Raw genomic sequence first — 26,076 nt, 5'->3', positions numbered from 1 at the left:
GTCCTTACTTATCAATAATAACATTGAATATAAATGGACAAAATTCTGCAATCAAAAGACATGGAGTAGTTGAATGCATTAGAAAACAAGACCCAGCTGAGCATGGTGGCTCATGCCTGTAATCCCAGCACTTTGGGAGGCTAAGGTGGGCAAATCACGAGGTCAGCATTTCAAGACCAGCCTGGCCAACATGGTGAAACCCCATCTGTACTAAAAATACAAAAAATTAGCTTGGTGTGGTGGTGCACGCCTGTAATCCCAGCTACTCGGGAGGCTGAGGCAGGAGAATTGCTCGAATCTGGGAGGCGGAGGTTGCAGTGAACCCAGATTGCACCACAGCACTCCAGCCCAGGCAACAGTGCAAGACTCTGTCTCAAAAAAACAAAACAAAACAGGACCCAGCTAGGCACAGTGGCTCATGCCTATAATCCCAGCACTTTGGGAGGCTGAGGCGAAAGTATTGCTTGAGCCCAGGGGTTTGAGACCAGCTTGGGCAGCATAGTGGAATCCTGTGTCTACAAAGAATTTGAAAAATTAGCTGGGTGTAGTGGTAGACCTACTCAGGAGTCTGAGGTAGGAGGATCACTTGAGCTCAGGAGGTTAAGGCTAACAGAGTGAGATGGGCAACAGAGTGAGATGCTGTCTCAGAAAAACAAAAACAAAAACATGACCCAAACATCTGTTGCCTACAAGAAACACGCTTGACCTGTAAAGACACATAGAGACTAAAAATAAAGGGTTGGAAAAATATACTCTATGCAAATGGAAACCAAAAAAAAAAAAAGAGTAGGCATAGCTATACTTACATCAGACAAAATAGATTTCAAGACAAAAATTGTAAAAATTGACAAGGTCATTATATAACGATAAAGGGGTCAACTCAGCAAGAGGATAACAATTGTAAATATATATGCACCTAACACTGGAGCACCCAGATATATAAATCAGATATTATTAGAGCTAAAGAGAGTGTTAGACTCCAGTACAACAATAGCTAGAGACTTTAACAGCCCACTTTCAGCATTGGACAGATTATCCAGACAAAATAAACTAAGAAACATCAGACTTAACTGCACTATAGACCAAATGGACCTAATAGATATTTACAGAACATTTCTTCCAATGGCTGCAGAATACACTTTTTTTTTCCTTAGCACGTGGATCATTCTCAAGGATAGGCCATATGTTAGGTCACAAAACAAGTCTTAAAACATTAAAAAAAAAAAAAAGTTGAGGCCAGGCATGGTGACTCACGCCTGTAATCCCAGCACTTTGGGAGGCCAAGGTGGGTGGATCACGAGGTCAAGAGATCAAGATCATCCTGGCCAACATGGTGACACCCCATCTCTCCTAAAAATACAAAAATTAGCTGGGCGTGGTGGCAGGTGCCTGTAGTCACAGCTACTCAGGAGGCTGAGGCAGGAGAATTGCTTGAATCCTGGAGGTGGAGGTTGCAGTGGGCGGAGATTGTGCCACTGCACTCCAGCCTGGGCAACAGAGCGAGATTCTGTCTCAAAAAAAAAAAAAAGTTGAAATAATATCAAGCATCTTCCCTGACCATAATGGAATAAAACTAGAAATCAATAACAAGGAATTTCGAAAGCAATACACACACATGGAATTAAACCATATGCTCCTAAATGACCAGTGGGTCAATTAATAAATTAAGAAGGAAACTGAAATTTTCTTGAAACAAATGATAATGGAAACATAACATATCAAAACCTATGGGATACATCAAAAGCAGTACCAAGGGGGAAGTTCATAGCTAAGTGCCTACATCAAAAAAGAAGAAAAACTTCAAATAACCTAATGATGCTTCTTAAAGAACTAGAAAAGCAAGAGCAAACCAAACCCCAAATTAGTAGAAGAAAAGAAATAATGAACATCATAGCAGAAATAAATAAATTTGAAAAAAAAATCAACAAAACAACTTTTGGATTTTTGTGTGTGTTTTGTTTTGTTTTGTTTTTGAGATGGAGTCTTGCTCTGTCACCCATGCTGGAGTACAGTGGTGCAATGTCAGCTCATTGCAACCTCTGCCTCCCAGGTTCAAGTGATTCTCCTGCCTCAGCCTCCCAAGTAGTTGGGATTACAGGTGTGCACCACCATGACGGCTAATTTTTGTATTTTTAGTAGAGACGAGGTTTCACCTTATTTGCCAGGCTGGTCTCAAACTCCCAAACTCAGGTGATCCGCTTGCCTTGGCCTTCAGTGCTGGGATTACAGGCATGAGCCATCATACCCGGCCAAAGAGTTGTTTTTTGAGAAGACAAAATAGACAAACCTTTAGCCAGACCAACTAAGAAAAAGAGAAGACACAAATAAATCAGAGATGAAAAAAGAGGTGACTGACATTGCAGAAATTCAAAGGATCATTAGTGGCTGCTATGAGCAGCTGTATACCAATAAACTGGAAAACCTAGAAGAAATGGATAAATTCCAGGGAAGATACAGCCTACCAAGATTGAACCATGAAAAAATTCAAAACCTGAATAGACCAGTAACAACAACAAAAAAAATAGCTAGATGCCATCAACATAGTCTCCCAGCAAAGAAAAGCCCAGGCCTTGTTAGCTTCACTACTGAATGTTACCAAACATTTAAGAAGAACTATTCCAAAACATAGAGAATACTTCCAGACTCAATCTGTGAGACCAGTATTCGCCTGATACCAAAACCAAAGAAAGTGACAGGGCAGTATCTCTGATTAACATTGATGCAGAAATCGTCAAGAAAATACTAGCAAACAGAGTTCAGCAACACATTAAAAACATCATTCATCATGACCAACTGAGATCCCGCGGATGCTCAAGGATGGTTCAGCATACACAAATCAATTAATGTGATACATCATATCAACAGAATGAAGCACAAAACCCATGTGATAATCTCAATTGATGCTGAATGGCTGGGCATTGTGGCTCCCGCCTGTAATCCCAGCACTTTGAGAGGCCAAGGTAGATAGATCGCTTGAGGCCAAGAGTTTGAGACCAGCCTGGGCAACATGGCAAAACCTCATCTCTGGTGGGGGGAATGTATATATACACACATATATATGTATATATTTTTTTTCTGAAAAAGCATTTGATAAAATTCAACAAGCCTTCATGATAAAAATCCTCAAAAAATGGATATGAAAGAAACATACCTCAACACAATAAAAACTGTATGTGACAGACCCATAGCTTGTATCAGACTGAAGGGAGAAAAAAACTGAAAGCCTTTCCTTTAAGATCTGGAACAAGACAAGGATCCCCACTTTCACCACTGTTATTCAGTATAATAACTAGAAGTCCTAACTAGAGCAGTCAGGCAAGTGAAAGAAATAAAGGCATCCAGATTGGAAAGGAAGAAGTCAAATTATCCTTGTTTGCAGATGATATGCTCTTATATGTGGAAAAACCTACACTTCACAAAATAACTAGTAGAACTGATAAACAAAATCAGTGAAGTTGCAGGATACGAAATCAACATACAGAAATCAGTAGTATTTCTATATGTCAACAGTGAACAATCTGAAAAATCAAGAAAGTAATCCCATTTACAAGAGCTACAAGTAAAATAGGATACCTAGGAATAAACTTAACCAAAGAAGTGAAAGATGTCTATATTAAAAACTGTAAAACATTGATGCAAGAAATTTAAAAGGACACAAAAAGCGGAAAGATATTCCATATTCATGGATTGGAAGAATCAATATTGTTAAAATGTCCATACCACCCAAAACAATCTACAGATTCAGTGCAATCCCTATCAAAATACCAATGACATTCTTCACAGAAATAGAAAAAACAATCCTAAAATGTATATGGAACCACAGAAGACCCAGAATAGCCAAAGCCATCCTGAGCACAAAGAAGAAACCTAGAGAAATCACATTATCTGACTTCAAATTATACTACAGTACTATAGTAACCAAAACAGCCTGGTACTGGCATAAAAACAAACACCTACACCAATAGAAGAGAATAGAGAATCTGGCAATAAATCCATACATCTACAGTGAACTAATTTTCAACAAAGGTGCCAAGAGCATATATTGGGGAAAGGACAATCTCCTCAATACATGATGCTGGAAAAACTGGATATCCACATGCAGAGGGATGAAACTAGACTCTTATCTCTCACTATATACAAAAATCAGATAAAAATTGACTGGATGCTTAAATCTAATACCTGAAACTATGACACTACTAAAAGAAAACATTTTTCCAACTGCTTTGGCCATTAAAATAATAAAAATAAAAGAAAACATTGGGGGAACTCTCTAGGAAATTGATCTGGGCAGAGATTTCTTGTGTAATACCCAGCACTGGCAACCAAAGCAAAAATGGACATATGGGATCACATCAAGTTAAAAAGCTTCTGGGCCAGGCACAGTGGCTCATGCTTGTAATCCCAGCACTTTGAGAGGCCGACAAGGGATCCCTTGTCCATCTGACAAGGGATTAATAACCAGAATATATAAGGAGCTCAAACAACTCAGGAAAATATCTAATAATCCTATTAAGAAATAGGCAAATGATCTGAATAGACATCTCTCAAAAGAAGACCTACAAATGATGAACAGGCATATGAAAGGGTGTGCAACATCATTGATTATCAGAGAAATGCTAATCAAAACTACAATGAGATATCATCTCACCCTGGTTTAAATGGCTTTTATCCAAAAGACAGGCAATAGTGAATGCTGGTGAGGTTGTAGAGAAAAGGGAACCCTCATACACTGTTGGTAGGAATGTAAATTAATACAGTGAATATGGAAAACAGTATGGAGGTTCCTCAAAAAACCAAAATAGTCCCATGTAGCACTATTCACAATAGCCAAGATTTGGAAGCACCTAAGTGTCCATCAACAGATAAATTGATGAAGAAAATGGTACATACACATAATGGAGTACTATGCAGCCATAAAAAAGAAGGAGGTCCTGTCATTTGCAATAACATGGATGGAACTGGAGGATATTATGTTAAATAAGCCAGGCACAGAAAGACATACTTTGAATGCTCTCACTTACTTCTGGGAGTTAAAAATTGAAGTCATGGAGATAGTCTAATGATGGTTACCACAGGTTTGTATGGGCAGTGGGGCTGTGACGATAGTTAATGGATACAAAAACATAGAATGAATAAGATCCGGTATTTGGCCAAGCATGGTGGCTCACGCCTGTAACCCTAGCACTTTGGAAGGCTGAGGTGGGAAGATCCCTTGAGTCCAGTAGTTTGAGAGCAGCCTGAGCACTGTAGTGAAAACCCCATCTCTTTTTTTTTTTTTTTTTTTTTTGGAGACAGAGTCTCGCTCTGTTGCCCAGGCTGGAGTGCAGTGGCATGATCTTGGCTCACTGCAAGCCCCGCCTACCGGGTTCACACCATTCTCCTGCCTCAGCCTCCTGCGTAGCTAGGACTACAGGCGCCCACCACCACGCCTGGCTAATTTTTTGTATTTTTAGTAGAGACAGGGTTTTACATTGTTAGCCAAGATGGTTTCGATCTCCTGACCACCTGATCCGCCCACCTTGGCCTCCCAAAGTGCTGGGATTACAGGCATGAGCCATCACGCCTGGCCCCATCTCTATTTTTTAAAAACTTTTTTTTTTTTTTTTTGAGACGGAGTTTCGCTCTTGTCGCCTAGGCTGCAATGCAATGGCACAATCTCAGCTCACTGCAACCTGCACCTCCCAGGTTCAAGTTATTCTTCTGCCTCAGCCTCCCAAGTAGCTGGGATTACAGGCGCGCACAACCATGCCCAGCTAATTTTTGTATTTTTAGTTAGAGACGGGATTTCACCATGTTGCCCAGGCTGGTCTTGAACGCCTGACCTCAGGTGGTCCACCCGCCTCGGCCTCCCAAAGTGCTGGGATTACAGGCATGAGCCACCACGCCCAGCCAAAAAAATTTTTTAATTATAAAATTTTTTTAAAGTGTTTTAAATATCTGTGATATTTTATAGTGCAACAGGGCAATTACAGTCAATGTTAATTTATAGTACATTTAAAACTGAAAGTATAATTGGAATATTTGTAACATAAATAAATGATAAATGCTTGAGGTGATGGACCCCATATAACCTGATGTGATTATTACATGTCGTATGCCTGATCAAAATGTCTTATGTACTTCATAAATATACCTACTATATACCCATAAAAATTATTAATTAAAAAATTGAAATAAAGAATAAATGAAAAATAACAGTTATTCTTCAGACATCCAAGAAACCCCAACCAGTTTCCTCAAATATCACTATAATACTCTTAATTTTTTTTTTTCGAGAAGGGGATCTCACTATGTTGCCCAGGCAGCCCTTGTACTCCTGGGCTCAAACTATCCTTCCACTTCTGCCTCCTTAAGTGCTGGGATTATAGATGTGAGCCACCACACCCAGCAACAATACTGTTAAACATCTATATGAAAATAATTTTTGGTTTAAATAAAAAGCATTTAAAACACCAGTAACCTGGCTAGTCGCAGTGGTTCGTGCCTGTAAATCCCAGCACTTGGAAGGCCAAGGCAGGTGGATCACCTGAGGTCAGCAGTTCAAGATGAGCCTGGGCAACATGGTGAAACCCCATCTCTACTAAAAATACGAAAATTAGCTGGGCGTTGTGGCGCACTCCTGTAGTGCCAGCCACTTGGGAGGCTGAGGCAGGAGAATCACTTGAGCCTGGGAGGCGGAGGTTACAGTAAGTCAAGATTGTGCCACTGTACTATAGCCTGTGCAACATAGTGAGACTCCGTCTCAGAATAATAGTAATAAAACACCTGTAACCTAATTTTTAAAATATATTAATATTAATAAATATTTTAATGTGCTATAATGTTACTTTAATATTTAGATATAAATGGTTTTGCTTCTATACTGCAAATGAAGATATACTGTTATATAGATAAACAAATGATACAAAAGTATATTAAAAATAATTTTGAAATTGGACCCTGGTTGGTAGTGCCCCAGGCACCTGGAAGAAGCAAATACTGGAACCCATGAAAGCTAAACCCTTGAGGAAGGGTAGGAAAGACAAGGACAGTAGCGCACCGTGCTTGAAAGGGCCAGACCTGGCTGTGATCCCGTAATACACTGCACTCTGCATCCTGCTACCTGCACACGCAGATTCCTTCTAGCGAGTTTGAAATTCAGATAGTGAATTTGGGATAGAAAGTTTTACAGGTATTTAGAGCACATACTTGGGTGGTGATAGTTAATATGATCGTATAATGAGGCTACTGCTATTGGAAGGTGATGTCTGATAGTGACAATAAATAAGATAAAGGGGATGGAGAGGGCTGGGGTGGAGGAAGTTAACAGATTCCCTACGGTGGTCACGGTAGACCTGGTTGAGAAGATGACTTTTACCTAAAGACTTTGAAGGAGGTGAGGGCCGTTCAGGTATCTGGAAGAAGAGCCTTCCAGGCAGAGGGAAGAGCCAGGACCAGGCCCTAAGGCCTTCATATTCTATGAATATATGCTCTGAGCCGAGAAATCTGAAAAGAACCCTAAGCACTGATTACTTTTTTCAACTTTTATTTTGGAAAAAATTCAAACATGCAAAAGTAGACAGAGTAGTTTACAATTCCCTCGATCCCCTTTCCAAGCTGTAATGGTTATCAACTCATCGCCAGTCTTGTTTCATCTGTGTCCCCATCTGTTTCCCTTCACCAGTGTTATTTTGAGGTAATCCATACATCATAACATTTCACCCACAAATATTCCAATATGTAATTTAAAAATGTAGGCAGTATTTTTAAACAAAACCACAATACCATTATCACACCTTGGCCAGACACGGTGGCTCACGCCTATAATCCCAGCACTTTGGGAGGCCAAGACAAGTGGATAACTTGAGATCAGGAGTTCAAGGCCAGCCTGGCCAACATTATAAAACCTCGTCTGTACTAAAACTACAAAAATTAGCCGGGCGTGATGGCATGCACCTGTAATCCCAGCTACTTGGGAGGCTGAGGCAAGAGAGTCACTTGAACCTGGGAGGCGGAGACTGCAGTGAGCCGAGATCACGCCCCTGTACTCCAGCCTACTCAACAGAGCAAGACTCTAAAATAACAAAACAAAAACCTTAATATCACGAAATCAGTGCTCAAATTTCCAGTTGTGGCATGAATCTCATAAATGTGTGGAAAGTCTTGTGGGAGAGAGTGGCTGTCAGTTTTGCTTTTTATAGTTTATTTGATGCATTCAGTCTTCAGTTGCCACTGTAGCGCTCGAGCTTCCAGGAGTCCTGAGGCCCTGACCTGTGTGTGGGCTGACTGTGCTTCTGCTGTTATTTTATTTTTGTTGTTGTTTTTTGAGACAGGGTCTCGCTCTGTTGCCCAGGCTGGAGTGCAATGATATGATCTTGGCTTATTATTATTATTATTTTTGAGACGGGAGTCTTGCTCTGACCCCCAGGCTGGAGTGCAGTGGCGTGATCTTGGCTCACCGCAAGCTCCGCCTCCCGGGTTCACGCCATTCTCCTGTCTCAGCCTCCCGAGTAGCTGGGACTACAGGCGCCCGCCACCACGCCTGGCTAATTTTTTTTGTATTTTTAGTAGAGACGGGGTTTCACCGTGTTAGCCAGGATGGTCTCGATCTCCTGACATCGTGATCCACCCGCCTCAGCCTCCCAAAGTGCTGGGATTACAGGCGTGAGCCACCGCGCCCGGCATGATCTTGGCTTATTGCAACCTCTGCCTTCTAGGCTCAAATGATTCTCCCACTTCAGCTTCCTGAGTAGCTGGGATTACAAGTGCACACCACCACGCCCGGCTAATATTTGTATTTTTTTAGAGACGAGGTTTCCCAGTTTTGCTCAGGCTGGTCTCGAATTCCTGGGAAAGTGCTGGGATCACAGGCGCCACCACACCCAGCCTTCTGCTGATTTTATACCCAGCCTTCCCCCTGTGGCCGTTACCCATAGGCAGCATCACTATAGAATGACATAACCATCAGGGCTCTACTTCCTTGGTCTCATTTTGGCCTCATGAGTGGCCGAGGCATTTTTCCATGTGTGGAATTTTCCCCTAAGGGTCAGCACCACAGCATAGTACCATTTCAACAGAACAATTCCCAGAGTAATCACAGCTTTGCCGAAGATGAGAGATGAGCAGCTCAAAACTTGTCATCAATTATAAACAGAGATGGGTGTGGGGCTCAAGTCTATGTAATCCCAGCACTTTGGGAGGCCACGGCAGTAGGATTGCTTGAGCCCAAGAGTTCAAGACCAACCTGGGCAATATAGCAACACCCCATCTCTACAAGTAAAAAATAAAAATAGTAAAAATAGTGTTTCAATGAGCAGCTCCTTGTTTACAGATTTTCTTCTTTTTAAAACTCATTCCTGGCCCAGTGTGGTGGCCTGTAATTCTAGCATTTTGGGAGGCTGAAGTGGGAAGATTATTTGAGCTCAGAAGTTAAAGACCAGCCTGGGCAACATAGTGAGACCTCGTCTCTTTTTTTATTTAAAAAAAAAAAAAGAAAAAGAAAAAAACCATTCCCTCCAAGGTCATGGGATCAAGGGGGAAAAAAGAAAATAATATATAAAAATCATGCCCTTAGAATTTATTGTTTTGGATTACAATTTTTGAATGGAAATGTTTCTTTTTTGCCAGGCTACTTTCTAAAAGGGTTACTGTAATTTACTTTGCTTCAACAATGAATGAATTTGGAAATCCTACCACATCCTTACCAACTTTGGATGTTGTGGGGTTTTTTTATTATTGGTATTAATTTTTAAACTGCTTATTTTTTTTAGACAAATTTATTCAACACCGTTTATTTGTGTGCTGGGAATCATATTGAACAAGACATATCTTTGTCTTATGGATCTTGAAGTTTAGTGAGATTCAGTAACTGGCAGTAAGAGGGCTGTCTAACCCAAATATTAGGTTTGGAGCAGGGGAGGTTAAAGAGGAAGTTCTGGGAAAAAAAAAAAAATTTCAGCTGAGATCTGAAAGATGAGTTGGTTACTTGTGTTCAGAAGCCAAAAAAAGCATCCAAGAAGAGAAGAAAAGTACATGAAAAGCCCAGAGACAAGACAGTGTGCCTGGGGAGTCAGAGGGAGGATCACTTGAAGTCAGGAGTTCGAGGCCAGCCCGACCAACATGGCAGTAAGAGGGCTGTCTAACCCAAATACTCGGTTTGGAGGGTGGGGAGGTTAAAGAGGAAGTTCTTGGGGGAAAAAAAAAAAGGAACGGTGGGCAGGGAGGGTCATACACACCCTGGAGGCTGACACTACCGGCCTCTTCCCCAGGAGTGCTGGGAACTCGCAGGCATTAACAAATCATTTTGCTGTGATAACCCTTTATGCACCCTACAGCATCATACATGTAAAATCAGACTTATGGTAGAGGCTTGATTCAAATAAGTACAGTAAGGATTCATGAAATATTTGGACTGGTAAGAATGTTTGGGCCGGGTGTGGTGACCCATGCCTGTAATCCTAGCACTTTGGGAGGCTGAAGCGAGCTGATCATCTGAGGGCAGGAGTTCAAGGCCAGCACATGGTGAAACCCCATCTCTACTAAAAATACAAAAAAAATTTGCCGGGCGTTGTGGCAGGCACCTGTAGTCCCAGCTACTCAGGAGGCTGAGGCAGGAGAATCGCTTGAACCCAGGAGGCGGAGGTTGCAGTGAGCCGAGATCACACCACTACAGTCCAACCTGGGCGACAGAATGAGACTCGTCTCAAAAAAAAATAAAATTTAATTTTTTTTTTTTTAAAGAATGCTTATAGAGTTTAGAAGTTGTTTGCAAACATAGTATTTCTTTTGGTCTGATTTTTGGTGACACAGCTTTGACAGATTTTTTTTTTCTTTTTATTATTAATATTATTTGAGACAGGGTCTCGCTCTGTCACCCAGGCTGGAGTGCAGTGGCAGGATCATGACTCACTGCAGGCTCGAACTCCCAGGCTCAGGTGATCCTCGCATCTCAGCCTCCTGAGTAGCTGGGACTACAGGCATGTGTACCCCCACCGAGACAAATTTTTTATTTTTTGTAGAAACAGGAGTCTCACTATGTTGCCCCAGGCTAGTCTCAAACTCCTGAGTCCAAGCAGTCCTTCTACCTCAGCCTCCCAGACTGCTGGGATTACTGGCATGAGCCACTGCACCTGGCCAAACAGACTTTTCTTCTCGGTTTCAGGGTTCAAAAAGAATTCTTCGCTCCAACGAGATCGTCCTTCCAGCTAGTGGACTGGTGGAAACAGAGCTCCAATTAACCTTCTCCCTTCAGGTGAGACTCTCCTAATCTTAGGCCCCTAAGATGCTATATCCTGGCTAGTCCCTAGACAGTCCACTAACCCAGAGACTGTTTTATCCCAGAGCCCCAATTCCCCAACTTGGGTGGGAATGAATAAAAGTCACCTGGAGGTTTATGGCTGGCCTGGAGAGCCAAAGCAACCCCTTAGCCATCCACGGTAAGGGTGTAGAAACCTGGGTAGGCACGATGGCTCCTTCCCTTCCTCTGCCTTGGCTAACAATTGTTAGCCATCTGCTACACCTCATCACCTCTCCTTAGTGATCCTCGCACCCCCCGTGGACCGTGCCACCTTCAGCCTCCACATCGGGTTCTCCGTCCTTCCCCTCTACTCCTTATCCCTCCTAGTCGGTGTCCCTCTCATCATAATTCCAGTAATTCCATGCCCGAATTGAAACACACGGAGAAAACACCTGATAAAGTGGCAAGGAAAGAGACAGTTTTCTGAACGGGTGTGGACCCCAGGGCCGTGGCGTGGAAGCCAGGCACCAAGCTGAATCAGTTCCACCAGCAGCAACTTCATGGCTCTCCTTTCAACCCTGATTGTCCCCTTTTACAGACTGGAAGAATTGAAGCACAGAAAGATTGTATGTCCTCTAGAACCCCTCAAGGACCCAGCTGCTCATTAACCATCCTTGACTCTGTGTTTTATATTTCATAGTACCCTCATTTCCTTAAGCGAGATGCCAACAAGCTGCAGATCATGCTGCAACGGAGAAAACGTTACAAGAATCGGACCATCTTGGGCTATAAGACCTTGGCCGTGGGACTCATCAACATGGCAGAGGTGAGAGGAACACAGTCTCCAGACTGTTGGCCTTTGAGTCACAGAGCCCACGGGAGACACCAGCCCAGGCATTTGAGCCTTCCAGATGATTTTCCCAGCCTGCTGGCTAAGTGCTTAATTCTGTTTTACAAGTTAATTATTTGTTGAAAATTCAGAATATACTTGTTTTTATCAAGTACTTTTCCTTCATGAAAAGTTTTAACTTTTAAAAAGGTAAAGCTCAAAAAATTACATAAAATTTCAAACTTTCAGAAAAGTTACAAGAATAGTACGAAGAATTCCCATATGTGGATTCATCCAAGTTCTTTAACATATTACCACATTTCTTATTCTCTCCTCATAGACATATTGTTAGGTATTATTTTCTGAGCCAACTTTCTGAGAGTAGGTTGCAGGCACGACGCCCCATTACACGTTAATACTGCGCCATGTTAACTTCCTTAACATGAGAATACTCTGCTGTCTAAACTCCCTGCCACCATCAAGATCAGGACACTAACATTGAGATAAGATTGCCATCTAACTCACAGTCCCTGTTCCAATTGTGCTGAGTGTCTCAGTGATCTCCATCCCCTTTATGGGTCTGGGATTGATCTAGGATTACGTGCCGCATGTCACTGTGTCCTTTGTCCCCTTCAGTCTGCAGCAGCCCCTAGGTTTTGCTTACCTTTCATGCCCTTGACATTTTTTAAGCGCGCAGGCTGGTTACTTTCTTGAATACTCCTCAGTCCAGGTTAGCCTGATGTTGCCTCAAGATTAGATTCCATCTGTGTGTTTCTGGCAGCGTTACCACAGAAGTGTTCTGTTCTCAGTGCAGCTTAGGCAGCACCTGATGTCAGTTGGTTCCTTTCCTGGGGATATTAACTTTTAATTTTTTTTTTTATTTTTACTTTTTTTTTTTTTTTGAGACAGAGTCTCACTCTGTCGCCAGGCTGGAGTGTGGTGGCATGATCTCGGCTCACTGTAACCCCCACCTCCTGGGTTCAAGTGATTCTCTTACCTTAGCCTCCCGAGTAGCTGGAACTACAAGCGTGCACCACCATGCCCAGCCAATTTTTTTTTTTTTTTTTGTATTTTTAGTAGAGACTGGGTTTCACATGTTGGCCAGGATGGTCTCAATCTCCTGACCTTGTGATCCGCCTGCCTTGGCCTCCCAAAGTCCTGAGATTACAGGTGTAAGCCACCGCACCCAGCCTTTACTTTCTTTTTTTTTTTTTTTTTTTTTTTAAGAGACAAGGTCTTGCTGTGTTGTCCAGGCTGGCTGGTCTCAAACTCCTAGGCTCAAGCAATCCTCCCTCCTCCACCTCCCAAAGTGCTGGGATTATATGCATGAGCCTCTGTGCCCGGCCTGATATTATCACTTGGTTAACATGGAGTCTGCAGGGTTTTTCCACCACAAAGTTAATTAATAAGCATTTTTACTTACTGGAAAAAAATATTTTACGGGGAGATAAATATATTATGGGGAGAAAAAGGTAGGTAACTTATCTTTTTCTTTATCACATTTTCACCTACTGGTTTTAGCATCTATTCATGATTCTTGCCTTAATTGGTCATCACTATACTTTGATGCTTACCAGACAGTGAATTTCTAATCCCACCATTCCTTACATATTTATTAATTGGCTTTTTTTTTTTTTTTTTTTCCCCTGAGAGGGAGTCTCACTTCATTACCCAGGCTTGAGTGCACTGGCACAATCTCTGCTCACTGCAAACTCTACCTCCTGAGTTCCAGCGATTCTCCTGCCTCAGCCTCCAGAGTAGCTGGGATTACAGTGGCCCGCCACCAGGCCCAGCTAACTTTTTTGTATTTTTAGTAGAGACGGGGTTTCACCATGTTGTCCAGGCTGGTCTTGAACTCCTCGCCTCAAGTGATCCGCCTGCCTTGGCCTCCCAAACTGCTGGGATTACAGGTGTGAGCCACTGCTCCCAGCCTCATTAATTGGCTTTCTGTAGTAAGATAGTGCTTTGCCTTTGCTCTCATTTATTTGTGTCAGTTATGGACCGCGGATTCCTGTTTTATTTGATGGGGCTGAATCTGCTACTATCATTTTTTTATTTTGATGCACAGACTTGTCAGGTTTGGCCCGTGGGAGCCCCTTCATGCCGGCTTCGAGTCCTTTGTACTGTATCTCATCATTCTTTACATCCTACCATACTTTCTGGTACAAAACATTTCAGGCTCATCTTGTACTTTCCCTGACCCAGCCCCAGAATGAGCAGATTCCCCAAGGAGCCCTGGTTCTTTTCAGTGGAGAATGGTGTTCAGAAACCAAGATCTGGGTACCAGGAGTGCCCATGTCCCCAACTTGGTGTCGTCTACTCCCACTGAGCAGACAGAGCTGAGAGAGATCTGTCTGTATGCACACATGTGCTCGTGTCTACACACACGTCACAGCTCCTTTCAGGTCTAGGTCCAGATCTGTCTAACCATGAGCACGCATCGGTAATTTCAGTTCCAACCCAATGGCTTTTTATAGCTTTTATTTCTCCATATTTCTGATTCCCTTTTGGAATGGTAAGAAGTCAGGCTATGATTATTCTCAATACATGTACTCACTAGTGAAGCTCCCTGGGTGCCAGGCAGTTCCTCTCAGCCCTAACGGGAAGAAGAAAGCAGCCACTGATCTGTTTTTAAAATTATTTCTGTACTTTAATAAATAGGAACAATTTTGTGCCCATGATAGAAAATTTGAGATAGTCCCAGCCCGTCTTTCTGCCCTGCTCAGTGAGTGTTGGTGTCAGTGTGGAGACAGGGGGCAGTGAATTCCCACCAGCACCCCCTGCCCCTGCTACGCCAGGCGCTGCCATTCCCTGTAGACTGGGCTCCTTTTCCTTATTGCCAGTGATAGGCGACCACCACCTGTAGGCCTGGCCTCACCCAGACTCAAGAGCAAGTTTCTCTGTAAAGGACTTACACTAAAATTAGTCCTAGAGATTAGCAACTATTTCTTTTGTTCCCTCCCTCCCTCCCTCCCTTCTTTCCTTCCTTCCTTCCTTCCTTCCTTCCTTCCTTCCTTCCTTCCTTCCTTTTTCTTCCTTTCTTTCCTTTCCCTGCCTCTCTCCCTCGCTCACCTGCTCTCTCTCCTCTCTCTCTCTCTTTCTCTTTCTTTCTTTCCATCTTTCTTTCTTTTCTTTTCTTTTTCTTTTATTTCTTCCTTTTTTCTTTTTTCTTTTTTTTTTTTTTTTTTTTTTGAGATAAGAGTCTCACTGTCACCCAGGCTGGAATGCAGTGGTGCAATCACAGCTCACTACAGCCTCGACTTCCTGAGCTCAGGTGATTGTCCCACCTCAGCCTCCTGAGTAGCTGCAACTACAGGCATGTGCTACCACACCAAGCTGATTTTTTTTTATTTTTAGTAGAGACAGGGTTTCACCATGTTGCTCAGGCTGGTCTGAAACTCCTGGACTCAAGCAGTCTGCCCGCCTCAGCCTCCCAAAGTGCTGGGATTGCAGGAACAGACTACTGTGCCTAGCCGAGCAACCATTTTCTATATTTTATTTTATTTTATTATTAATTTTTTTTAGATGGAGTGTTGCTCTGTTGCCCAGGCTGGAGTGCAATGGCATGATCACGACTCACTGCAACCTCTGCCTCCTGGGTTCAAGCGATTGTCCTGCCTCACCCTCCCGAGTAGCTGGGACTACAGGCGCCTGCCACCATGCCTGGCTAATTTTTTGTATTTTTAGTACAGACGGGGTTTCACCATGTTAGCCAGGATGGTCTCGATCTCCTGACATTGTGATCTGCCCGCCTCGGCCTCCCAAAGTGCTGGGATTACAGGCATGAGCCATCGCGCCTGGCCCAAGCAACCATCTTCCATCGTGATTGTTATCTTTAAGCACATGGCCCTGACCAGCACTTCTGGGGATAATTTTTTTTTTTTTTTTTTTTTTTTTTTTTTTTTTTTTTTGAGACGGAGTCTCGCTCTGTCACCCAGGCTGGAGTGCAGTGGCCGGATCTCAGCTCACTGCAAGCTCCGCCTCCCAGGTTTACGCCATTCTCCGGCCTCAGCCTCCCGAGTAGCTGGGACTACAGGCGCCCGCCACCTCGCCCGGCTAGTTTTTTGTATTTCTTAATAGAGACGGGGTTTCACCATGTTAGCCAGGATGGTCTCGATCTCCTGACCTCGTGATCCGCCCGTCTCGGCCTCCCAAAGTGCTGGGATTACAGGCTTGAGCCACCGCGCCCGGCCACTTCTGGGGATAATTTTAAAGCTAAGACCTTAGGCCAAGTGCAGTGGCTCATGCCTGTAATCCCAGCACTTTAGGAGGCCAAGGCAGGAGAATTGCTTGAGCCTAGGAGTTCGAGATCAGCCTGCGCAACATAGTGAGACCCCATCTCTACATAAAATTTAAAAATTAGTTGGACATGGTGGTGTGTGCCTGTGGTCTCAGCTACTGAGGCTGAGGCGGGAGGATCACTTGAGCCTGGGAGGTCGAGACTGTAGTGAGCTGTGATCACACTACTGCATGCCAGCCTGGGTGACAGAGTGAGACCTTGTCTTTAATAATAATAAAAAAACAGGCTGGGTGCAGTGGCTTATACCTGTAATCCCAGCACTTGGGAGGCCGAGGCGGGCAGATCACGAGGTCAGGAGTTTGAGACCAGCCTGGCCAACATGGTGAAACCCTGTCTCTACTAAAGATGCAAAAAAATATTAGCTGAGCATGGTGACAGACGCCTGTAATCCCAGCTACTTGGGAGCCTGAGGCAGGAGAATTACTTGAATCTGGGAGGCAGAGGTTGCAGTGAGCCAAGATTGCAGCACTGCACTCCAACCCGGGTGACAGTGAGAGGCTCTGTCTCAAAAAAAAAATAATAATAATAATAATAAAAGTAAGACCATGAAGCAGTAGGACAGTAGACACGGATTTGAAAGTGAGGAAGAAAATGTATCAGCAGAATGCTGTTGCTGCTGGGGGGCTTGTGCGTTCCGTGGCTGCGTTTCTCCAGGTGCCTCTGTAGTAACATGCCTCCACCACCTCCCCTTGCTCCTAGGTGATGCAGCATCCTAATGAAGGCGCGCTGGTGCTTGGCCTACACAGCAACGTGAAGGATGTCTCTGTGCCTGTGGCAGAAATAAAGATCTACTCTCTGTCCAGCCAGCCCATCGACCATGAGGGAATCAAATCCAAGCTCTCTGGTAAGATGCATGTAGCGTCTGGAGACCCTACAGCCCATCCTGGGAAAGCTGAACAAGACAGTGCCCGAAATGTTCCTGGGCAAGAGACCTTTAGAGACCCCTGGAAGTAAAATGTGGCTTTGGCCCTGCCCTCCCCTCCACCCTGGCTGTGTTTCCCCCAAAGAGAACCATTGATTCCAGCCCATCGAAGTCTCTTGGGCCAGATCTTCCCATTGCAAGGTTATCTGACTCAGGTGTCTGTTGCAGATCGTTCTCCTGATATTGACAATTATTCTGAGGAAGAGGAAGAGAGTTTCTCATCAGAACAGGAAGGCAGCGATGATCCATTGCATGGGCAGGTAACTTTCCATGGTCCCTCACGTGGAGCATCCAAGAAACTCCTGGAGTTTCCCACCCTTATTCTGTCCCCGTACCCACTTAGGACTTGTTCTATGAAGACGAAGATCTCCGGAAAGTAAAGAAGACCCGGAGGAAACTAACCTCAACCTCTGCCATCACAAGGGTGAGCCTCAAAGGTCTGGGGAGTGGTTGGCTAAGATTTTCAGTCTGGGGGTAGGTTGGCAGCAGCATCTTCAGGTCTAGAAGAGGCTTCTTAAAATATATCAACACAGGGTCATCCCGTCAGCGATTCCGATGCACGCTGTGTATCCTCACCACCACCCAATTAGACTCACTGTTGTTGGGAACCACCATTACTGATGAGAGTGTTATATCCTTCAGGTTATTGTTGGATAGAAAAAAGGAGGAGAACCCTTCTTTTAGAATTCAGAACAGATAGTGGTCCATCAGGGAACAGACCGCCTCCCACCCACTCCAGTGGCTGCTTCATGTCACATGCTGTCCTCTGCAGGGAGAAGGCCAGCTCCCTCTAGGAGTTGTTTTAATCATGTGCTGAACTTATGCAGAGATAATAGGCCAGTCGTGGGGTGCTCCTATGACCTTGGGCTTGCTAAGCTTTAATTACATCAGGTATTGTTCCTGCCTTAACGGATCCATAACCTTGGAGACCAGGTGCCTTTTGATACTTTTCCTAAGAGTTCCGCAAGAGTCACTGTTTTGATGACATTTGAGTCCTGGACTGAGAAGCTAAAAACCTGAATTCCTAGGTGGTCTTTTAACAGATTCTGGAGTACCTGCATGAAGTGTGGGAGGGCCAGAAGTGCTGGGAACGTTTCCGAAGGGGAATTCACAGCTCCATTTCCCCAGAGGCATCCTGATTCTCCCCAGTGCAGAGCTAGCCTAGGGACCAACCCCCTGAGAGCTGAGATGCCTGCCCCTTCAGGGATGACAGGAGGCCAGATGCTGTCACCTCTCCCATCACACTGAGGTGTCACTGGACTTCAGGTAAATCTGCAAGACTGTGAACTGGATTTCCCATCCAGTCAGCAACTAGGGAGCGGGAGGACTGTTTCCTTGTCCTTAGGTATCCACCTCTTGATTGGTGCTCCAAATGGTCCCCATAAGGTGTGTCACCAGTGCCCCAAATGCTTGACCTCCCTTGCACTCTGGAAATAGGGAGTGACTAGGATCTCTCTGTAGTCAGCCCCTGCTGCTGAGTCTTTCTTTTTCCTGCTCTGTAACCAGAAAGCGGCCCTATTTTCTTCCCAACAGGTGCCCCCAGAGCTTAATAAGTCACCTCATCCTATGTGGGGTCTCCTCCTTGGCATGACCCTGGCACATGACTGGAATTCAGTGCTCCTGCTAATGTTCACTCCTCCAGAAGTGTTTTTCTTTTTTTTTCTTTTTAAGCTGCAGGCACCTTCCAGTTCTACCCCAGAGACTTAGTGACCTCCCTTAGTGCCTGTCTCCTCTGTGCATGCGCATTCTTCTGTCTCACCAAGAACACAGATGTACTTGACCTTCTCTGAACATGTCTCATGCTGCTCTGTCACTGGGAGCTCGACTTTTTTTCTCTGCTGTGAAGGCCCTTTCTCCCCTTTCTTTGAAGATTTATCGGTCTTGCAAGTTCATTGTTTTCATTCCCAGGCAGCAAGTCTGTCATTCAGGCAGGAAGTACATATGACCACAAGCTAAGCATCATGCCCAGAGACAGATAAAGGCCCAGTCCATGCCATCAAGCGCACAGCATCTAGTGACACCACACATTTCAACAAATAATTACAGCCCAGTAGGACAGGCGCCAAAAGACATAGCTTTGCAATGACTCCAGGGGACTGTGGCCACCTGTCCCAGAAGTGCCAGGACAGCTTTCCAGATGAGATGCTGAGAGATAGGTTTTTTAAAATAAAACTTCACCAAGCGGATTTGGGCAAAATTTTTATTCAAGGCAGAAGATATCCTATATAAAGGCCCACTACAGTGCTGTGGCTCACGCCTGTAACCCCGGCACTTTGGGAAGCCGAGGCAGGCGCATCACGAGGTTAGGAGATGGAGACCATCCTGGCCACCATGGTGAAACCCCGTCCCTACTAAAAGTACAAAAATTAGCTGGGTGTGGTGGCGTGTGCCTGTAATCCTGGCTACTCAGGAGGCTGAGGCAGAGAGTCGATTGAACCAGGGAGGCAGAGGTTGCAGTGAGCCAAGATCACCCCACTGCACTCCAGCCTGACGACAGAGCAAAACTCCATCTCAAAAAAAAAAAAAAAAGGCCCAGTACAACGGCATACAGTTTTTCCCAGGAACTCGAAGCAGTGAGTTTCCACTTGACTATGGGGTGTGAAGGGTCAAATAGAGAGATAAGGTTAGAAACAGGCAGACCCAGGCTTTGGACACTTACAGGCCTGACTGCTGAGCTCTGTTCAAGTAGTGGAGGCCAGTGAAGACTTCTAGTGGGAGGGTAGCATGAGCAGGTTTGCACGCGGAAGGACCACTGTGGGCTGTGGAGGGAACAAGACCAGAAACAGGCGGGCAGGGCATGAGATGTCAGCTGAAGGCTGTTGTTGTGATCCCAGAGAGGCGAGGAGAAAGGCCTGAATGGAAACAGTCGTGTCACAGATGGAAAAGGGAGGATCCACGGTAGCCAGAATGGGCCTGTGGGGAGAACGGGAGGGAGAGACTCCAGGCATAGATGTGGGTTCAGGTGTGTTGGTGACATCAGTAAGAGGATCAGAGTGCAAGGAGAAGACGCTGCATTCCACCATGGAGCTGGTAAGGCTGAGGTGCCCATGCTGTGCATGCGCAGGTGGGAGTCAGCAGTGGGCACTGTGGATCTGAAAGGCAAGCGAAAGAGATGAGCTGGAAACCCACATTTGGGAGGTGTTGGGGCACAGTGGGGCGAAGGACCTGGGGATAGACATTCCTTCTCCCCGCAGCTGCACCCAAGGCCCAGGAGCCACACAAATTTGGCCTGTCTTCCTGAAAGGCTTTGAATGCCAAGGGCAGAGACCAAGTCCTCCAGTCTTCGTGTCCTCTCATAGCTCATCATGAAAGTGGGCTCTGGTGGATGTTTGTTCACTTGAATTGACCCCAAGTGGACGTTGCTGAGAACTATCGTGCTATTTGTCCCTACAGCAACCTAACATCAAACAGAAGTTTGTGGCCCTCCTGAAGCGGTTTAAAGTTTCAGATGAGGTACGGCCCCTTACTCCCAAGGTTAATGGTGAGTTGAATTCCCCGGGTTTCAGCCAGCATCCCTGGTGTACACTCTGTATTGCCACTGAGAGTCAGGATTCTGGGATTAATATTCCTGCTCCCCGTGGCCTGCCTGGTAGAGCCCTAAGGAAGAGGGTGGCTAAGAAGGACTTAAGCGAGCGGAGGAGAGAAAGAGGCTATGCACACAACGTAGGGCAGCACAGCTACGCCCGACCCTTGGTGATGCCCAAGCCTCTGGTGTGCGATACAGGGACAGACCTGGCAGATGCTGCTGTGGTTGTCACTTAATTTCCCCTCTTATCCCATGGGAACATCAGTGAGCAGCAGCTTGTGAGGTGGAAATGTCCTTGGTGGTCAGCTGTGGAATAACCAGGAGTGGGCTGCTGAGAGAGAAGCAGTCTTTTCCCTGGGCACCGGGAGGGACCCATTTCTACAGGCTTCTAAGTGGGCTAACAGAGGAATAAAGATGAAAATTGTTGAGAGTGATTGCTTCGCCTTCCTGTGGGCTGTAAGGAGGGTAGGACGGGCCCACACAGGCAATGGGCCTCGGGATTCCTCAGCTGTCCCTCCTGGCACAGCTTCACAGTGTGGAGTGGTGGCAGAAACCAGGGGGAAGGTGGCCTCACCATGTCACCTCCCTCAGGCTGGATCATGGAAATGACGTGAAGGTTACTCCAGCCAGTGTGAAGCTCTGGCGTGTCCCTTAAGCAGGACTATAAGGGTGGCCCAAGAGAAAGGAGCTGCTCATCAACCACAACTGTTAATAGGGGTGACCCTAAATTCAGAGACTCTTTTTTCCCCTGCAGGTGGGCTTTGGGCTGGAGCATGTGTCCCGTGAGCAGATCCGGGAAGTGGAAGAGGACTTGGATGAATTGTATGACAGTCTGGAGATGTACAACCCCAGTGACAGTGGCCCTGAGATGGAGGAGACAGAAAGCATCCTCAGCACTCCAAAGCCCAAGCTCAAGTGAGCCCCCCTCTCTGTAGCTGGCCTCCAGACTCTCCTATAGCAGTCTCCTGACCCCTCCCTCGCTGTCCCCTCTATTACCAGGGAATCCTGGTCCTTCATTCTTTGTGAACTTCTGGCTCTCTGGGAGAAGGTCACTGTTTTGCCTCTCACTGACAGAAGTCCTATAGGACTCTCAGGAAGTCCCCCCTCCCACGACCCGACCCGCCTCTTCACCTTGCACTTCCCTGCTCGCCGGGCGTTCTGGACACCCGTAGCTTGTTGACCCGCCCTGAATGCCAGCTCCACTCAGCTCTCCCAGCGTGCTGTTCTGAGCCCTGGCAGCACTGACCCTGGCTGTGCTCTTCACCACAGGCCTTTCTTTGAGGGGATGTCGCAGTCCAGCTCCCAGACGGAGATTGGCAGCCTCAACAGCAAGGGCAGCCTCGGAAAAGACACCACCAGCCCTGTGAGCGAGACTGTGGCTACGGGGCGGGGCGGGACCATGCCATGTCGGGGCTCGGCACTCCGACCCTCTGCGTCTCTGATCAGGGCTCATGTTGTGACCTTAGAAAAGTGGCCTCATTGGCTGGGCACAGTGGCTCATGCCTGTAATCCTAGCACTCTGGGAGGCGGAGGCGGGTGGATCATGAGATCAAGAGATCGAGATCATCCTGGCCAAGGTGGTGACAACCAGGCTCTAATAAAAATACAAAAATTTCCCAGGCGTGGTGGCATGCACCTGTAGTCCCAGCTACTCAGGAGACCGAGGCAGGAGAGTCACTTGAAGCCGGGAGACAGAGGTTGCAGTGAGCCGAGATTGAGCCACTACACTCCAGCCTGGCGACAGAGCGAGACTCCCTCAAAAAGAAAAAAGAAAAGTGACCACATCTTGTTTCAACCTCAGTTTTCTTCCCCTCAGTCTGACTGGGAGCTTAGCTCTTTGGGGTCATTGCTGTGTCAGGCTGAGTTGTTCTTTTGGTCTGTTGCTGCCATGGCCCAGAGCCTTCCCTCTCAGAACACATACAACCTCCCCCTCTGCTGGGTGCGGTGACTCACATCTGTAATCCCAGCTCTTTGGGAGGCCGAGGCGGGTGGATCACTTGAGCCCAGGAGTTCGAGACCAGCCTGAGCAAAAATGCAAAAGTTAGCCAGACGTGGTGCACGTCTGTAGACCAGCTCCTCGGGAGGCTGAGGCAGGAGGATCCCTTGAGCCCAGTAGGCAGAGGCTGCAGTGAGCTGTGATCGCACCACTGCTCTCCAGCCTGGGTGACAGAACAAGACTTTGTCTCAACAAAAACCTCTCCCTTCATGTGCGTTCTGTGGTAGCTGAGAGTGTGGCATGGAGTGGGCATTTGGCCAGTGGTGAGTGGCCCTGCACCAGGCTGGGGAAGGAGCAGGTATGGAGAGGAGGGGAGCCACTGAGATGTGCTCAGGAGGCCCTAGTAGGCTTTATGGGACCAAGAATCCATAGAGGGGAGCAGTGCCCCGAGAAAGTTTATAATTTAGTCAAGAGGTTTCCGTTTTTCCTGGTGAGCAAGGGGAAAAGGAGGCATATACTGTAACACCCAGAGCCACGACCTGGGCCTTGCTCCATCCCTCCTAGGAAAGGCCCTGCTCCCTCAGCAGATCGCAGGCAGGGGTGGGGGTGAGCCTGAAGCAACCTCAGACCCTAGGAAGCTGCTCTTCCTTCGTTTACAATGGAAGGCAAGTGAGCGTTGTAAAGTGAGCGTTGTAGCGATGTGAGTGCCCAGCTTAGGGTTTGCCCTCCAAAGCCCAGTGTCTTTTCCGTAGATCAAAGAAACACGTCCTTTAAGTCCTCCTGTTCACCTGCTTTACTGGCAGATGAAGCCTAGTCATTGTTCACCAGGGGGAATACCAAACTCGCCCTGCAGATCGGTAGTAATTGTGCGGAGATGATAGGAAACAGGGGAGGCCTCCACCACTGAAAAGCACAGGTCTGAAAGGGCAGGTTCCCGTCCTGGAAACCACCGTCTCTTGGTGCATCCCCTGGCTGCACTTCTGCCTGCTGCCACCAGATGGGGCTCTCTCCCAGCGCACCACTTTTCCTGGTTAGGACAGCGCCCCACGTGGCGTTAGTGAGGAAATGCGTGGGAAACTGCAGCCCAAACAGACTCCTCCTTGAGAGAAACCGCAGGCCTGCCCCTGCAGACCCTGCACCCTAGACGCCGTTCCAGGCCGGGTTCATGGGGATTCAAGAACTGAGGAGACCTAGCTTTAAAAAAAAAAAAAAAAACCCTTTCAAATTTATTTTTTATTTTATTTTATTTTGTTTGAGTTGGGGTTTTGCTCTTATCGCCCAGGCAGGAGTGCAATGGAGCAATCTCGGCTTGCTGCAACCTCCACCTCCCAGGTGCCAGTGATTCTCCTGCCTCAGCCTCCCGAGTAGCTGGAACTGCAGGCACGTGCCACCCATACCCTGCTAATTTTTGTATTTTTAGTAGAGATGGGATTTCACCATTTTGGCCAGGCTGGTCTCAAACTCTTGACCTCAGGTGATCCACCCGCCTCAGCCTCCCAAAGTGTTGGAATTACAGGTTTGAGCCACAGTGCCCAGCCTTTTTTTTTTTTTTTTTTTTTTTTTGAAGGGGGGTGGATAGGGTCTTGCTCTACTCCCCAGGCTGGAGTGCAGTGTGTACTCAGCCATCTCACTTTCTTTAGTATTAGTGTTTAGGATGTGGCTTGGAGATGCTTTTCCTCACATGGAACTGCTGAATGGCCCTGCTGAATTGACACCATCCACATGGGCAGACCCGACCCCTGGCCATGACCCAACCCCTGGCCATGAGAGGCAAATTCCTTCTGAACTATATGGGATGACTCTAGAAAGAAACCTGGGAGCCAGCTGAGGGAGGACTGTTTCTCAGTGTTCCAGGAATATAGAGCAAGTGCCCTAATGTAACTAAATTACTAACTGAGACAGTGCCCCAAAAGCAGTAAGCACTTAGGTGTTCACCTAACACTGTGGGTGTTCAATAAATGTTGGTTACCTGATTTATAAAACTTACAGAAAAAATTACCTAGACACACTGAGCCTTGGTGCCTCATCTGTAAGGTTGTGGTGTCGGTGTAGGAGCCCATTTGGCTCAAAAGCTAATTGAGGGTAGGCACAGTGGCTCACACCTGTAATCCCAGCACTTTGAGAGGCCGAGGCGGGTGGATCACTTGAAGTCAGGAGTTCGAGACCAGCCTGGCCAACATGGCAAAACCCTGTTTCTACTGAAAATACAAAATTAACTGGGCATGGTAGTGCACACCTGTAATCCCAGCTACTCACGAGGCTGAGGCAGAGATTTGTTTGAACCTGGGAAGCAGAGGTTGCATTGAGCCAAGATCCCGCCACTGCACTCCAGCCTAGGTGACAGAGCAAGACTCCATCTCAAAAAAAAAAAAAAAAAAAAAAAGCCAATTGAGTGTCAGCCTTTATAATATGGTGGCCTAAGGGCCCCTGTCTAAGCAAAAAACACATTAGGGACAGAGTGGAGCTTCTGAGTTTGAGTCTTGACTCCACCACTCCACTGGCTGTGTGATCTTGGGCATGTTACCACGCCTTTGCTTCCTCATCTGCAAGAAACATGTTAAAGCTCATGCCTGCCAAGGTAGTGAGGAGATGGAACAGGATCGTGCATATCAGACTGCCGTGTGGGGTGTGCCTGACTGACTGACTGCATACAGAACACTGCTCATTGCTCACCGACTACTATTGCTCTTATTATTATAATTCCTTAGTGCCGTTTCAGTTTTGGACTCCTAAAATTGATAGAATCTAGATGTTTTTTTAGTGAGTCCTTCAAATTCTGGTTCCCTTGGCCAGGTTTCAGACTCACTTTGCTGGTTCTGTGCTGATATTTCTATTTTGAAGGACCCCATATGTCTGGAAGTGGGTGTGGAACTTTGGAATCCTTTGGTATGAAAGGCACTTTGGGAACAGCAGAACAAGGCTGTGCTCTTAAATGGAAAACTTCTGAATGGATTAGGAAAAACCACGAGATTGTGCACATGTAGGCAGGCATGCACATACCGCCTCAACTTGTATCCTCTCTTCCCTGGTTTCCTAGCACTGTTATTTATTTATTTTTCTTAATCTTGCTTTTTGTTCCCCACATTTTAGAGGATTCAGTTTATCGCTAGAACCAGAAAGAATTTCTGCTGATAAAAATTATTCCAGTTGTTGAATTTTCCCAAGACTTGAGCACACAGTGGCAACATAATTTGGTTCTCCAAGCTGATAACAATGAGCTCTGACAGTGCTTCAGTTAGGGCAGCCACAGAGGCAGACTTTCAGCCAGGACTGCCTGCTGCCTAAGTCACTATTTCCACAGCACTATAAATAATGGCATTAGAGCCTAGTCCTTCATGAAATGATAGC

General features: G+C 46.0%; 1 protein-coding gene across 1 annotated transcript in view; it reads left to right on the top strand.

Moving 5' to 3' along the window:
* Positions 1–26,076, top strand: part of LOC105469623 (phosphofurin acidic cluster sorting protein 1) — a 173,699-nt gene that overhangs the window by 126,846 nt on the left and 20,777 nt on the right. Inside the window, exons 3-10 of the mRNA XM_011720925.3 lie at positions 11,141–11,230; positions 11,916–12,041; positions 17,044–17,188; positions 17,435–17,526; positions 17,610–17,690; positions 20,660–20,719; positions 21,547–21,707; positions 22,062–22,155. Of these exons, the coding sequence (XP_011719227.1) occupies positions 11,141–11,230; positions 11,916–12,041; positions 17,044–17,188; positions 17,435–17,526; positions 17,610–17,690; positions 20,660–20,719; positions 21,547–21,707; positions 22,062–22,155 (849 nt within the window). The remainder of the gene's footprint in view (positions 1–11,140; positions 11,231–11,915; positions 12,042–17,043; positions 17,189–17,434; positions 17,527–17,609; positions 17,691–20,659; positions 20,720–21,546; positions 21,708–22,061; positions 22,156–26,076) is intronic.

Source organism: Macaca nemestrina, chromosome 12 (genome assembly GCF_043159975.1).
Source record: "Macaca nemestrina isolate mMacNem1 chromosome 12, mMacNem.hap1, whole genome shotgun sequence".
Taxonomy (NCBI): Eukaryota; Metazoa; Chordata; class Mammalia; order Primates; family Cercopithecidae; genus Macaca; species Macaca nemestrina.
Note: the sequence above shows the minus strand (reverse complement) of the source record. Positions and strands in the feature narration are given on the sequence as shown.